The sequence below is a fragment of the Schistocerca gregaria genome, chromosome 1, assembly GCF_023897955.1.
Source record: "Schistocerca gregaria isolate iqSchGreg1 chromosome 1, iqSchGreg1.2, whole genome shotgun sequence".
NCBI lineage: Eukaryota > Metazoa > Arthropoda > Insecta > Orthoptera > Acrididae > Schistocerca > Schistocerca gregaria.
The window spans coordinates 515,186,302-515,199,963 of NC_064920.1; the positions used below are offsets into that span (position 1 = coordinate 515,186,302).

The 13,662-nt window shown below is 39.5% G+C and overlaps 1 protein-coding gene across 4 annotated transcripts in view; it reads left to right on the forward strand.

The window, feature by feature from the left end:
• Positions 1 to 13,662, forward strand: part of LOC126354514 (5'-nucleotidase domain-containing protein 3) — a 189,415-nt gene that overhangs the window by 70,155 nt on the left and 105,598 nt on the right. For all 4 annotated transcript variants that reach the window (XM_050004259.1, XM_050004242.1, XM_050004233.1 and 1 more), the window contains exons 3-4: positions 5,568 to 5,789; positions 5,965 to 6,102. In XM_050004259.1, the coding sequence (XP_049860216.1) occupies positions 5,568 to 5,789; positions 5,965 to 6,102 (360 nt within the window). The remainder of the gene's footprint in view (positions 1 to 5,567; positions 5,790 to 5,964; positions 6,103 to 13,662) is intronic.

Here is a 13,662-nt window from a genome sequence, read left to right on the forward strand (position 1 = left end):
AACCTTATTCCTTATCGCACTTACCAACTTCATCCTCACCCATAATTACTTCACTTTTGAAGGCCAGACCTACAAACAAATCAGGAGTATGGCCACGGGAACCAGGATGGCTCTGTCCTACGCCAACCTCTTCACGGACCGCATGGAAGAGGCTTTCCTGAAGACCCAATAGCTGCTTCCCCTGGCCTGGTATAGGTTTATAGATGACATCTTTGTGGTCTGGACTGTTGGTGAAGAAACACTCCTTAATTTCCCCCATAACCTCAACTCCTTTTCAAATCTGAATTTCACCTGGTCCTTCTCCAAAACCCAAGCCACCTTCCTGGATGTTGACCTTCATCTTGTTGAAGCTCACATCCACACCTCTGTCCACATCAAACCCATAAACAAACAACAGTACCCTCACGTTGATAGCTGCCATCCATTACACATCAAATGCTCCCTTCCCTACAGCCTAGGTATTCGTGGCAAACATATCTGCTCCAGTGACAAATCCCTCAACGATTACACCAATAACTTGACCAGTGCTTTCCTCTCCCGCAACTATCCTGCAGACCTTGTCCACAAACAGATCTCCTAAGCAATACATTCCTCCCCATCCAACAACAATGTTCCTAGCCCCAGACCACACAGAAGCATCCCCCTTGTCACCCAATATTATTCTGTCTGCAGCTCGTGGTCTTGCGGTAGCGTTCTCGCTTCCGGCGCATGGAGTCCCGGGTTCGATTCCCGGTGGGGCCAGGGGTTTTCTCTGCCTCGTGATGACTGGCTGTTCTGTGTTCTTCATCATCATTTCATCATCATTGACTCGCAAGTTGCCGAAGTGGCGTCAACTAAAAAGGGCGTGCAATACGGCGGCCGAACTTCCCCGCATGGGGCCTCCCGGCCAACAATGCCATACGATCATTTCATTTCATCCTGGTCTCGAATACATCAACAAATTACTCTGCCAGGGATATGACTTTCTCAAGTCAATCCTTGAAATGAGATCATCCCTTGACAATATTCTCCCCACATCATCCAGAGCTGCCTTTCATTGCCCCCTAACCTCCATACCATCCTTGTCAAACCCTACAATATTCCCAGGCCACCTTCTGTATCCAGCAGTTCCTACCCCTGTAACCGACCCCGCTGCAAAACCTGCCCCATGCATCCCCCCACAACCACCTACTCCAGCCCCGCTACTGGTAAAACATACACAATCCAAGGCAGGGCCACATGTGAAACAACACGTCATTTATCAGCTGACATGCCTGCACTGCACAGCCTTTTACATTGGTATGATGACAGCTAAACTCGCTGAGTGCATGAATGGGCACAGACGTACTGTCCGCCTATGAGATGTCCAATACCCAGTAGCGGAGCATGCCCTCCAGCATAATTCTAGGGACCTAGAAACCTGCTACACCATACATACCATTTGGCTTCTCCCACCCAACATCAGTCCCTCAGATCTGCAGAGATGGGAACTTGCACTGTAGCACATCCTTTCATTCCGCCACCCCCCTGGACTGAACCTACGGTAGCCAACCTCACTCCCATTTACTCTTCAGTCTTCTCCTCTTTCCCTTTCCTCTTTAGCCATTCACGCATCTTTTCATCCTACATAGTTGTGTTTATATTTATACTGTATACCTCTTTACTTCTGTATGCATCCTCTTTGGTTTGAAGCTGGCACAGTACTTACAGTAGAATATCTTTGGCTTCCCTCTGACACCCATGCCCCCATCTTTCCTACTTCCCTGTTTACCTTTCTCCTGTTGCTTCAGAACCTGGTTTGTGAGCAACTGAATCCACTTTCCCTTCTTCCCCTTTTTTCCCCTCTCTTCTCCCTGATGAAGGAACAAAGTTCTGAAAGCTAGGATACCTTAATTTTCTGTCCTGTTTTGTGTAACTATCGGCTGTACTGAGCTGAGGTAAGTACTGGCCAGCCCCTCTATCTCTTTGTTAGTATTTGTTTCACATCTTTATATGAGATAAAGTAAATTCTTATTTTCGATTATCAGAACAAATTTCACATTTTTGGATAGAGTTGATTTTAACTATGTGTCTCAGACCAAGATAGAAAATTGTAAGTGGAACAGTTATTGTGATGTCCCACTTAGTAGCTGCAAAAGGATGATCTGGGAATGCACAGCAAACCAATGATGAACCTGGGAAGCATAAATCTCCCTAATTACTTTCAGTATTGGTTCAGGAAATAGAATTATATCTTTGTGTAAACCAGTGAGATAACAGAGGATTTCAGTTGTGTCTGTATTTGGTATATGAGAACAGTAGATGACTCACTTCTCCTTCCTCATTTAATAAATCAAATAAGGGAGAGTCCTTCAATCCTACTTGGAACAACTAACAGATGGGTTGGGGATTTGTCAAGATTTCAGCATGTGTGTGTAATAGTTGTTATGAATTGTCTACCCATATTCCAATTAGTAAACCCAGGGGATAGTGCTATTTTAAGCTCAGATAGCCACATTGTATTCCTTTTGACATCTTGATCAAATCACATTGTGTCTGTCAGCTACTTCTCATTTTTTCATTGATTAAGTTCAGAATATCTTGATAATTCCAATTCCAAAGAAAGCAGTTGCCAGTAGATGTGAAAATTATCCAACTATCAGTTTAATAGGTCATGACTGCAAAATATTGACACCAGTTCTTTGCAGAAGAACGGAAAATGTGGTAGAAGCCAACTTTGGAGGAGATTAGTTTGGACTGTGGAGAAATGTAGGAACACGCGATGCAGTACTGACCCTACAACTTACCTTACAAGACAGGTGAAGGAAAGGCAAACCAATGTTTGTAGTATTTGTAGACTTAGAGAAAGCTTTTGACAATGTTGACTGGAATACTCTCTACAAAATACTAAAGGTGGTGGGGTTAAAAAACAGGGGGCGAAAGGCTGTTTACGACTTCTACAGAAACCAGACAGCAATTATAAGAGCTGAGGGGCATGAAAGGGAAGCAGTGGTTGAGAAAGGAGTGAGACAAGGTTCTAACCTATCCCAGATGTTGTTCAGTTTGTACACTCAACAAGAATTAAAGGAAATCAAAGAAAAATTTGGAGTAGGAATTAAAGTTCAGAGAAAAGAAATAAAAATTGATATCTGCCAATGATATTGTGATTCTGTCAGAGACAGCAAAGGACTTGAAAGAGTAGTTGAACAGAGTGGATATTGTCTTGAAAGGGAGGATATATGATGAACATTAACAAAAGCAAAACAAGGATAATGGAATGTAGTCAAATTAAATCAGATGATTCTAAGTGAATTAGATTAAGAAACAAGACACTTCTAGTAGTAGATGAGTTTTGCTATTTGTGCAGCAAAATAACTGATGATTGTTGAATTATAGAGGATATAAAATGCGGACTCTTAATGGCAAGAAAAACATTTCTGATTAAGAGAGATTTGTTAACTTTGAATATAGATTCAAGTGTTAGGACATTGTTTATGAAGGTATTTGTGTGGAGTGTAGCCATGTATGGCAGTGACACGTGGACAACAAACAGCTTATATGAAAAGAGCATAGAAGCTTTAAAAATATGGTTCTAAGAATGTTGAAGATTAGATAGGTAAACTCTCATAACTAATGAGGATGAGACAAGAAATTTGTGGCACAAGAGGGGTTGATTGATAGGACACATTCTGAAACGTCAAGGGATCACCAATTTACCCTTGGAGGGAAGTGTGAGGGGGGGGGGGGGAGGAGGAGGAGGAGGAGGAGGAGGAGGGGGGGGGGAGAGGGGTACAAATGGTAGAGGGAGACCAAGAAATAAATACAGTAAGCAGGTTCAGAAGGATGTTGGAGATGAAGAGGCTCGCACAGGGTAGAGTAGCATGGAGAGCTGCATCAAATCAGACTGTGTGCTGTAGACCACAATGACAAACATCACGGTAAGAAAATGCATCTTCATATTTTCATGGCACAAATACTGATCCATAAAATTTCAGACGTGCAGCTGCATAAATTTGACTTCTTCTTCTAATATTTTGGCTGAACGGTGGCCCAAAATTTTATGGATCATTGTGATAAGGAAGTCTGTCTTTTGGATTTCACTTAAGTTTATTGCTTGCTTTTCTAAGCTGTCTACTAATTTATTATGAAATATGCCACTGTTCCTTGGAATCCACAAGAAATTTGTTTCTATTCCTGCTTGCTTGTTTGTAACAAATTCTTTAATAGTGTCTATAATTATAGGCAACACACCTATGTTTCATTCTGGCTTTTTAAGGCTCTTTATTACACTTAGAGGATCTAATATTACGATACTGCTTTGTCTGCAAGATCTGCCAAATTTTAGTGCTTCTCAATCTGCGATGGCTTCCAAATAATGGATGGTTGTCTCTTAGCTAGAGAAGAGGCATCAAGGGATCACAAATTTAGCATTGGAGGGCAGCGTGGAGGGTAAAAATCGTAGAGGGAGACCAAGAGATGAATGCATTAAGCAGGTTCAGAAGGATGTAGGCTGCAGTAAGTACTGGGAGATGAAGAAGCTTGCACAGGATAGAGTAGCATGGAGAGCTGCATCAAACCAGTCTCAGGACTGAAGACAACAACAACAGGAGGTCCAACATTCAAGAGCTTTCATTTCCAGAGAAATAGTTAAATTTTTTGGTGCCTGGCCTACATTTCATTGTGTGGTTAATGAGAGGGTGTCCTGTCTGAGATTTGTTACAAAATGACGTTAGTCACAAGTTTTCTCTTGCTTCCTTTGTTTCTACCAGTACACACAATAACATACTTGAAACCTAGCTGGCAAAAATAATAAATATTAGTGAAATAGTTATAAAGTGTGTTTTTCTACTGAAATTTCATTGAAAATCTTTAGAACATAACATTATCAATTTGAACATCTTGCAGTTTTTGGTGGATGGTCTTTTCCCATGTCTTACAATCTAAAAATTTAAAAACTTTCATCAGTGTTAATACAATATTACCAGATACATCATCAAGACATAACCAAAATTACTTCCATTTCCATTACTTTTGTCTTATTTGTTCAACATAAACTAATTTGGCAACTGAGCTGAGAACTGAACTAGTTTATACCTCTCACATACAGGAATATGTTTCATAGTCAAAACAGAATAACATAATTCATTCTCTTGAAAATGAAGTTTGAGAAAGCCACGAATAAATCAGAGATATATCTCCAAGCGACCAAACAAATAAAACTGCAATTTATTCATTCATTCATCACTAAACACATTTTGTTGCTTGTGGGAGAAAAAGGTCTTGCTCATGTAATTATCAGGCGTAACACTATTCCATATAGATTTATTCTTATGACCTATTTATCAAGCAGCAGTGCAGTTATTTCCATTTTTCCCCCTGAAGACATGTTAAAGGAATGTCTGAGCTTCAATTCATAGACTATATACAATTAATCATTATGGAGAACATGACTAAAACTCATTCCTGTGAGACACCAGTACACTGTCAGCGACAATCAAACAGGAGAAAGATGAAGAATTATTTGGACAGATGAAACTTAATCCTCTCAGAATAAATAAATCTTTTCATTACTTGTATTTGTTTGTAATTTTGCATGTTATTTTTTTCAGTATCCAAACAGTATAAAGTTACTGGAATATAAACCAGGATTTGCAGTACGGGGGCTTCATTATGATATAGAAAAAGGTCTACTGCTGAAGATTGACTCATTCCTCCAGATACAACTAGGCAGTGTGTATCGTGGCTTATCTCCTGTGTCAGATGATGAAGTTCTGAAATTATATAAGAATCGAATTATTCCTTTAGCCTATGTAGAACCAAGGAACTATCAGGTACTTTAATCTCATTTTTAGATCTTTGGCTTATAACTTATTGTTAGAGCTACTTTTTTACATTATTTGTTATAAGGTTTTTATTTACACTTTTACATGTCATCAACAGGTCATGCTAGATAAATTTCAAATTAACACAAAAATGTAAGTAATTAATACATTTTGTATTTTTCAGGCTGATATTAAAACAAAAATGGTTCAGTTAGCTGACTTATTTTCTGTGCCAGAAATGGGACTACTATGTGATGTTGCAGAATATTTTGAGAAACATCATATTGATTATCACCCTGAAATTCTCTTCAGGGATGTCAAGGTATTTACTTTTCTTTCTCTGTCTCTTAACTGCAGAGGCTATTGTTATATGTTTTCTTTTCTCTCATAGGGAGTAGGAAGCATGTAACACATGAAAATTACAGAAAAAGATTCAAATCATTAGCTATGGCATTGACAAATTACATTGAGTTCCTCTCCTTAATCCCATCATCTTGCCCTTACATTTACTGGAGGATTGCCTGCTGCCTTCTCCTTCTACTATTGTTTCATGATGATTTCTGAATTTTCAAGATGAGTTGCTCTTAATGTTGGCATACATAATTTTGGTGCCATGTAAATACTCTACAGAGATGAACAGAATTTCCATATTAGTAACACTGCACCAACAATAACATATAAGTACAACGAAACACATACATCTGTATGCGCTGTAACTGTTCATTGGGTGTGTTTGACATGGTTTTCACACCATTGTAAATACCATTTTTTACCATGATATGATGATTTCAAAATGTGTCTCGGCTTGAAAATTAGTCATTGATTGAACAAAAAAAGTAAAATTTTCAACTTTTGAGTGGTTTTTCATTGTACTGATTAACAGAAGTTACTGAATTGCAGCTGCTCCAGCATGCTGGAAGTTTGTAAATAACATTTAAAGCAGACTGTAAGTGTGTATGTATTGATTTCATCCAAATTTGGCACACAAACAGCAAAATTTCACAGGTATCAGCACTGTGGGGTTTCTAACCTCCTATTTGCAACAGGAGTGGAGATTTGACAAACACGTGTTTTCAGCTCCTGGCATTTAGGCTGTCTTGCAGGACAGGTGTGTTATGTGGGAATCATTATGCTTTGCAGGGCAGCCTACACTTTAGGGGCAAAAATGTTTTTTAGCCCCTGATGTGCAGGCTGTCTGGCACGATAAGTATGCTGTGGCAGTAGTATCGACCTGCTGTGTTGACGTACTTTGCAGGGCTATATGTGCTGATGGGCATGCCCTATGCTATCTCCTAGTGATTGGAGAAATCCTACCATGGCAATTCTCACATTGGTCAGGTTTCTATTGTATCTAAATCTTGCTCGACTTTTCCTGTTTCTGATGTAATATATCCTCGTAATTCAGTAGTTAATTCCTGTAATGTCAGAGTATTGTTCTGTACACCTTGCTCTAGATTTGCCAGTTGTGCGGTATGCCACTCCATAGTTGCCTATTTGCTGTTGGCTATCTATTGTACTTGTCCCATTGTGTTGTTTAGTTCCCTGATATCATCAGTATCAACTGTTCTGAATGCTGTCTTCAGTATACTCCCACCTGAATTTAGCCATCACATCTTCTGATGCAACTACGTGTGTAGTACTAAGGTCATCACTTGGTGTAACTGTTCCCGTAAACGCTCATATGACACCTGTAATCCTCGGGGTTCCCCTTAGATGTCCTGCGATATTCCTTTCTGTCTGTGGCTTCAAGATACGATCTAGTGAATGTATCCCACAGCATCCATACCTCATCCCTTACTTCCTATGTTTGTAAGTTAGCCTCGATGTCCATCAGTGGCTGGTTAACATGACATTCTGCTGCCTGGACAACAGCACTCCTCCTTTGAGCTTTGTTTCCATGGGGGTCTCCATTAATTCTCACCTGAAGATGTTTTAGTGCCATCAGAATTACTGTGAATGTCATTGTCGTCCTTGGAAGTACCTGGGCAGGAGAGGTAACTGTTTCAGTCTTCCTTCCCTTTCCTCAAGGATATGATGTACATGGTTCATAATCACACACTGGACCCTGTTACCATAGCATACCACTATTCAAATTACTCACTTTGCTGTCTGCCAATCCCATTATGAGAAATAGTAAGAACAAATGTAAAATAAACCACTCTACACTAACAAATTATAATGATTCCATTAATCTAGGTCAATAAATTTCGCAACAAACATTTCCCTCATGAGTAGGATAGACAGTTGAGGTAACATGTCCAGGGTACTTTTAGAAAGTTTAATGCATCCTAAGTGGACAATGGAAGTTTACGTCAATAATTGCAACTTCATATTCATAGTGATGATATCTGTATGACATGGTACGGCCCCTTGTAGTGTATAAGAAATTTCTTCTTTTTGCTGTTTGGTGTATAAGGACTTGTTAGCATGAGCCGTTGGCCAATCTTATGCTCAGGTTACTTAACATTACATTGTTAAATTCTCTCCTGTTGCTTGATGGCTTTATCATTTTCCTTCTACACCCACTTCCAAACTTCCTTTAGCATTTTTGCAAAATTTTATATTGATTCTCCATTTTCTCAATTGTAGGTTTAATAACTTTGAAAGGCACAAAATATTTTTCCACTGTTTGCAACTTCAAATGGGAAAAGCTCAACACTGTTGTGAACTTTTGAATTTATGGGGCTATGACATATGATAGATAAATGTCCCAGTCATTGTGTTGACTATTCACATAATAAATTAACATTTTATGGTGTATGTTGAACATGTTCAGTTCTCCCATTTGCCTGAGGGTGTAAGGGACAAGTGCTAAGCTTTTGAGTTTGCAATAGATGACATAACTTCATAATTAGTTTGGACATGAAGTTGGTGCCCTGATCCGTAATTATTGTGCAGGTACACCAAAGTTCAATAATCAATTGGTCATCATTGCTTGTGCTGCTGTACTTACTTGTAGATTCGAGACAGCAGTCGTTGCAGTGTTTTGTGAAAAGCGGTTATCTGCCAGTGTCCAATTAAATGGACACAAAATATATTTGCTCCTCATTCCTAATGGTTCAGACACCTCGGTAATCTCTGAAGCAGTAGTCATTGATGGCTCAAATCACCACATTGTGCACATGGAACATAGTTCTTGACATACTGGTCAATGTTCTATCTTCGCATTCTGCACCAAAACCCTTCAGCTTCATTGTCCTTTGCTGTCCATGCCCTTCTAACATTTGGTTGTCAGCCTCTTTTAATACTCCTTCCCTCAGTGCTGCAGGTACCATAAAGCTTGACCTGAACATCATATCATCACACAATAGCTCATCATGCATAATGAACTGTGGTTGCATTTTGAATACCTGACAGTCCATGCCAGTGGTCTGCACCTTATACCTTTCAGCAAGGCTTTGACCAGACACATTTATGACACTGGTTTTCCTACTCAACTCATTCGTCTTGTCATGCTTCCTGCTGGATTTTTTCACTACTTCAATATCAAATTCATTTAATTTTAATGTCCATCGAGTTTGTCTGCTTGATGGATCTTTTAGTCCTAATAGCCATTTTAAAAGTGTTTGGACTGTTATAAGTTTGAATTTCCTGCCATATAGGTAACAATGAAAGTAAGTGACACTGTAGATTAAGCTCAACATCTTCTCCTTAGACGAATAATTCCATTCTATTTTATTTGATTGCCTTCATCCATATGCTACCAGGTGCTCATTACTATCTACTCAGAACTTATATCATTACCTGGTTGCTTATGTCATAGGACAAGATAAATGATTTTTCATAATTTGGAAATACTAACACAGGACTAGTTGTTAGTGTATTTTTCAGTCCCTCAAATGCAGATTCAGTCAACTGTCCACCGAAATTTCTCACCCTTCTTCAAAATGGACTAGCAATGTCATCAAACCTTTTGATGAATTTCATATAATAATTACATAACACTAAAAATGACTGCAGGTGCTCCACAGTTTGTAGTGATGAGAAATTATGGGCTTTTCATGTCAGTCTCCATGCCATCATGGTAAATTACATGGCCTAAATATATCACTTCTGCCTATGCAAAGTGACACTTTTTAATACCTAATATTAAGTATGTTGAATACAATCTCTTAAACACTTCTTCCAGCCACTGCTTGTACTCTTTCAAGTCTGTAGAAAATAATGACAATATCATATAAGTAGACAATGCACAAGTGTTTTTTTGACCCCCTCAATGCTCTCACCAATAATCACTGAATATGTCCGGTGCATTCTCAAATCCAAAAAGCACCTAAGTATTTTAGTAAAGCCCACCTCCATTATTGAAAAATACTTATACTGATCTAGGTGTGGAGCTTTTCCATAATATTTAATATCAGATATGCCTCTGCCCCCCCCCCCCCCATGTACCATGTACCTTGCCATTGGTTGGGAGGGTGACTCAGCGATACAGATAGCTGTACCTTAGGTGCAACCACAACAGAGGGGTATCTGTTAAGAGGCCAGACAAACGTGTGGTTTCTGAAGAGGGGCATCAGCCTTTCCAGTAGTTGCAGGGGCAACAGTCTGGATGATTGACTGATCTAGCCTTGTAACACTACCCAAAATGGCCTTTCTGTGCTGGTACTGCGAACAGCTGAAAGCAAGGGTAAACCACATCCGTAATTTTTCCTGAGGGCATGCAGCTTTACTGTATGCTAAATGATGATGGCGTCCTCTTGGGTAAAATATTTTGGAGGTAAAATAGTCTCCCATGCGGATCTCAGGGCGGGGACTACTCAAGAGGACATCGTTATCAGGAGAAATAAAACTGGCATTCTACGGATCGGAGTGTGGAACGTCAGATCCTTTAATCGGGCAGGTAGGTTAGAAAATTTGAAAAGGGAAATGGGTAGGTTACAGTTAGATATAGTGGGAATTAGTGAAGTTCGGTGGCAGGATGAACAAGGCTTCTGGTCAGATGAATACAGGGTTATAAATACAAAATCAAATAGGGGTAATGCAGGAGTAGATTTAATAAAGAATAAAAAATTAGGAGTACAGGTAAGCTACTACACCAGCATAGTGAACACATTATTGTGGCCAAGATAGACACAAAGCCCACTCCTACTACAGTTGTACAAGTTTATATGCCAACTAGCTCTACAGATGATGAAGAAATTGATGAAATGTATGATGAGATAAAAGAAATTATTCAGATAGTGAAGGGAGATGAAAATTTAATAGTCATGGGTGACTGGAATTTGATAGTAGGAATAGGGAGAGAAGGAAACGTAGAAGGTGAATATGGATTGCAGATAAGAAATGATAGAGGAAGCTGCATGGTAGAATTTTGCACAGAGAATAACTTAATCATAGCTAACACTTGGTTCAAGAATCATGAAAGAAGGTTGTATACATGGAAGAAGCCTAGAGATACTAGAAGGTATCAGATAGATTATATAATGGTAAGACAGAGATTTAGGAAGCAGGTTTTAAATTGTAAGACATTTTCAGGGGCAGATGTGGACTCTGACCACAATCTATTGGTTATGAACTGTAGATTAAAACTGAAGAAACTGCAAAAAGGTGGGAATTTAAGGAGATGGGACCTGGATAAACTGACTAAACTAGTGGTTGTACAGAGTATCAGGGAGAGCATAAGGGAAATTTCACAGGAATGGGGGAAAGAAATACAGTAGAAGAAGAATGGGTAGCTCTGAGGTATGAAGTAGTGAAGGCAGCAGAGGATCAAATAGGTAAAAGGATGAGGGCTAGTAGAAATCCTTGGGTAACAGAAGAAATATTGAATTTAATTGATGAAAGGAGAAAATATAAAAGTGCAGTAAATGAAGCAGGCAAAAAGGAATACAAACGTCTCAAAAATGAGATCAACAGGAAGTGCAAAATGGCTAAGCAGGGATGGCAAGAGGACAAATGTAAGGATGTAGAGGCTTATCTCACTAGGGGTAAGGTAGATACTGCCTACAGGAAAATTAAAGAGACCTTTGGAGAAAAGAGAGCCACTTGTATGAACATCAAGAGCTCAGATGGAAACCCAGTTCTAAGGAAAAAGGGGAAAGCAGAAAGGTGGAAGGAGTATATAGAGGGTCTATACAAGGGCGATGTACTTGAGGATAATATTATGGAAATGGAAGAGGATGTAAATGAAGATGAAATGGGAGATATGATACTGCGTGAAGAGTTTGACAGAGCACTAAAAGCCCTGAGTCGAAACAAGGCCCCGGGAGTAGACAACATTCCATTAGAACTACTGATAGCCTTGGGAGAGCCAGCCCTGACAAAACTCTACCATCTGGTGAGCAAGATGTATGAGACAGGCGAAATACCCTCAGACTCCAAGAAGAATATAATAATTCCAATCCCAAAGAAAGCGGGCATTGACAGATGTGAAAATTACCGAACTATCAGTTGAATAAGTCACAGCTGCAAAATACTAATGCGAATTCTTTACAGACAAATGGAAAAACTGGTAGAAGCCGACCTTGGGGAAGATCAGTTTGGATTCCGTAGAAATGTTGGAACACGTGAGGCAACACTGACCCTATGACTTATCTTAGAAAATATATTAAGGAAAGGCAACCCTACATTCTAGCATTTGTAGACTTAGAGAAAGCGTTTGACAATGTTGACTGGAATACTCTCTTTAAAATTCTGAAGGTGGCAGGGGTAAAATACAGGAAACGAAAGGCTATTTACAATTTGTACAAAAACGAGATGGGCGTTATAAGAGTCGAGGGGCATGAAAGGGAAGCAGTGGTTGGGAAGGGAGTTAGACAGGGTTGTAGCATCGCCCCGATGCTATTCAATCTGTGTATTGAGCAAGTACTAAAGGAAACAAAAGGAAAATTCAGAGTAGGAATTAAAATCCATGGAGAAGAAATAAAAACTTTGAGGTTCGCTGATGACATTGTAATTCTGTCAGAGACAGCAAAGAACTTGGAAGAGTAGTTGAACGGAATGGACAGTGTCTTGATAGGAGGATATAAGATGAACATCAACAAAAGCAAAATGAGGGTAATAGAATGTAGTCGAATTAAAACGTGTGATGCTGAGGGAATTAGATTAGGAAATGAGACACTTAAAGTAGGAAAGGAGTTTTGCTATTTGGGGAGCAAAATAACTGATGATGGTCGAAGTAGAGAGGATATAAAATGTAGACTGGCAATGGCAAGGAAAGCGTTTCTGAAGAAGAGAAATTTGTTAACATCAAGTATAGATTTAAGTGTCAGGAAGTCATTTCCGAAAGTATTTGTATGGAGTGTAGCCATGTATGAAGTGAAATATGGACAATAAATAGTTTGGACAAGAAGAGAACAGAAGCTTTTGAAATGTGGTGCTACAGAAGAATGCTGAAGATTAGATGGGTAGATCACATAACTAATGAGGAGGTATTGAATAGAATTGGGGAGAAGAGGAGTTTGTGGCACAATTTGACTTGAAGAAGGGATTGGTTGGTAGGACATGTTCTGAAGCATCAAGGGATCACCAATTTAGTATTGGAGGGCGGCATGGAGGGTAAAAATTGTAGAGGGAGACCAAGAGATGAATACACTAAACAGATTCAGGAGGATGTAGATTGCAGTAGGTACTGGGAGATGATGAAGCTTGCACAGAATACAGTAGCATGGAGAGCTGCATCAAACCAGTCTCAGGACCGAAGACCACAACAACAACAACGTGCCTCTGTTGCAGTTCTGGCATTTAAGTAACACTAGTCACAACAGAGCATGTATTTCCTTGTCCTGTCTGATTTGTTTGGGCACAGTGACAGTGGGGGCTCCTAAATGGGTATCACTTTCTTCGTTAATGCCACCCTTCAACTGTTGATTGATTAATGCGTCTATTATGGTTGCAGTTGCCGAGGTATTCTGTATGACTTCTCACAGACACAAGGATT